The sequence below is a fragment of the Gracilinanus agilis genome, unplaced genomic scaffold (assembly GCF_016433145.1).
Source record: "Gracilinanus agilis isolate LMUSP501 unplaced genomic scaffold, AgileGrace unplaced_scaffold59736, whole genome shotgun sequence".
Lineage (NCBI taxonomy): Eukaryota > Metazoa > Chordata > Mammalia > Didelphimorphia > Didelphidae > Gracilinanus > Gracilinanus agilis.
The window spans coordinates 1-1,070 of NW_025395162.1; the positions used below are offsets into that span (position 1 = coordinate 1).

The 1,070-nt window shown below is 49.7% G+C and overlaps 1 protein-coding gene across 1 annotated transcript; it reads right to left on the bottom strand.

The window, feature by feature from the left end:
• Window positions 1-22: 22 nt before the first annotated feature.
• Window positions 23-743, bottom strand: LOC123256496 (T-box transcription factor TBX21-like; the record flags this gene model as incomplete). Its single annotated transcript, XM_044685097.1, has 1 exon — window positions 23-743. A coding segment is annotated over exon 1 (721 nt), but the record flags the coding sequence as incomplete, so codon positions are not given.
• Between the last annotated feature and the right edge of the window lie 327 nt (window positions 744-1,070).

Sequence of the window (1,070 nt, forward strand, 5' to 3'; positions counted from 1 at the left end):
AAGTGCAGAGAGTTTTGGTCACCTCCAGGTCCCACTGAGAGACTGGCATCAGAGCCAGGCACGACCTGACAGCTACCAGGGTCTATCCACTCCAGGGCTCTGTTGTTCTGGGTGAGCTGCAAGCTTGTAGAACTCTCAGAGTTGTTGTCTTGGCCAGAGCTCTCTTGGACCTGAACAGGATAGTTGGAAACTAAGAAAGCTGGTGGAGATGAGGTGGATCCATTGCATTCCCCATCTGGAGGAACATTCTCCAAGCTTTGTCCAAAAGCAAAGAGATTGTTTTGATTTTTGAGACGTATGATCTCAGAGTTTCGATAGGCAGTCACAGCAATAAACTCTGTGTCTGGGAAAGTGAAGGTGTATGTTGAGGAGGAGGAAGCAGGCATGTGCTGCTTTCCATCACTGATTTCTTCAATGTGGAGCCTGGGCTGGTATTTGTGGAGAGATTTCAGTAACATTGGGGCCTGGCTGCCATTCTTGCAAGCTATCTTCTTGTGGGTGAGCTTGAGTTTTTTAAAGGATATCTCTCTGTCCATCCAATGGGCTCCAGTGTTGGGTGAGTCAGGGTGTTGATAGAAGTGGTTGCCTGGCAGGTTATCCTCTTCTTCTTCGTCTTTGTATGGGAGCCATTGACTGCTTCGATATTGCCAGTGGTTTTGGTCAACGGGTCCCATTTCAACAAAGATGTGGTAAAGGGCACTGGGGTCCATACCCTGGATTTTGTAAGATAGGAAGGGGATCATGGCTCGGCCTTTCTTGGTAAGGATCATTTCATTCTGCTGCCTGGAAAACTGGAGCCACAGGGCATGGTTGCAGAGGAGCACTTTTAGTTTTCCAGAGATTGCGGTACCCTGAAAGTACGGAGAGTTTTGTTCACCTTTCAGACTTGCTGAGAGACTGACTTCAGAGCCAGGCCGGCCTTGACATATGCCAGGGTCAATCCCCTCCTGGGCTCTGTCATTCTGGGTGGGCTGTAAGCTTGTGTGACTGACAGGCAGGCAGATTCTCTCCAGAACCATGGGGACTCCTGGAGGTGAGTCCTGACCACTGCATGGGTGGGCACTTTCAGT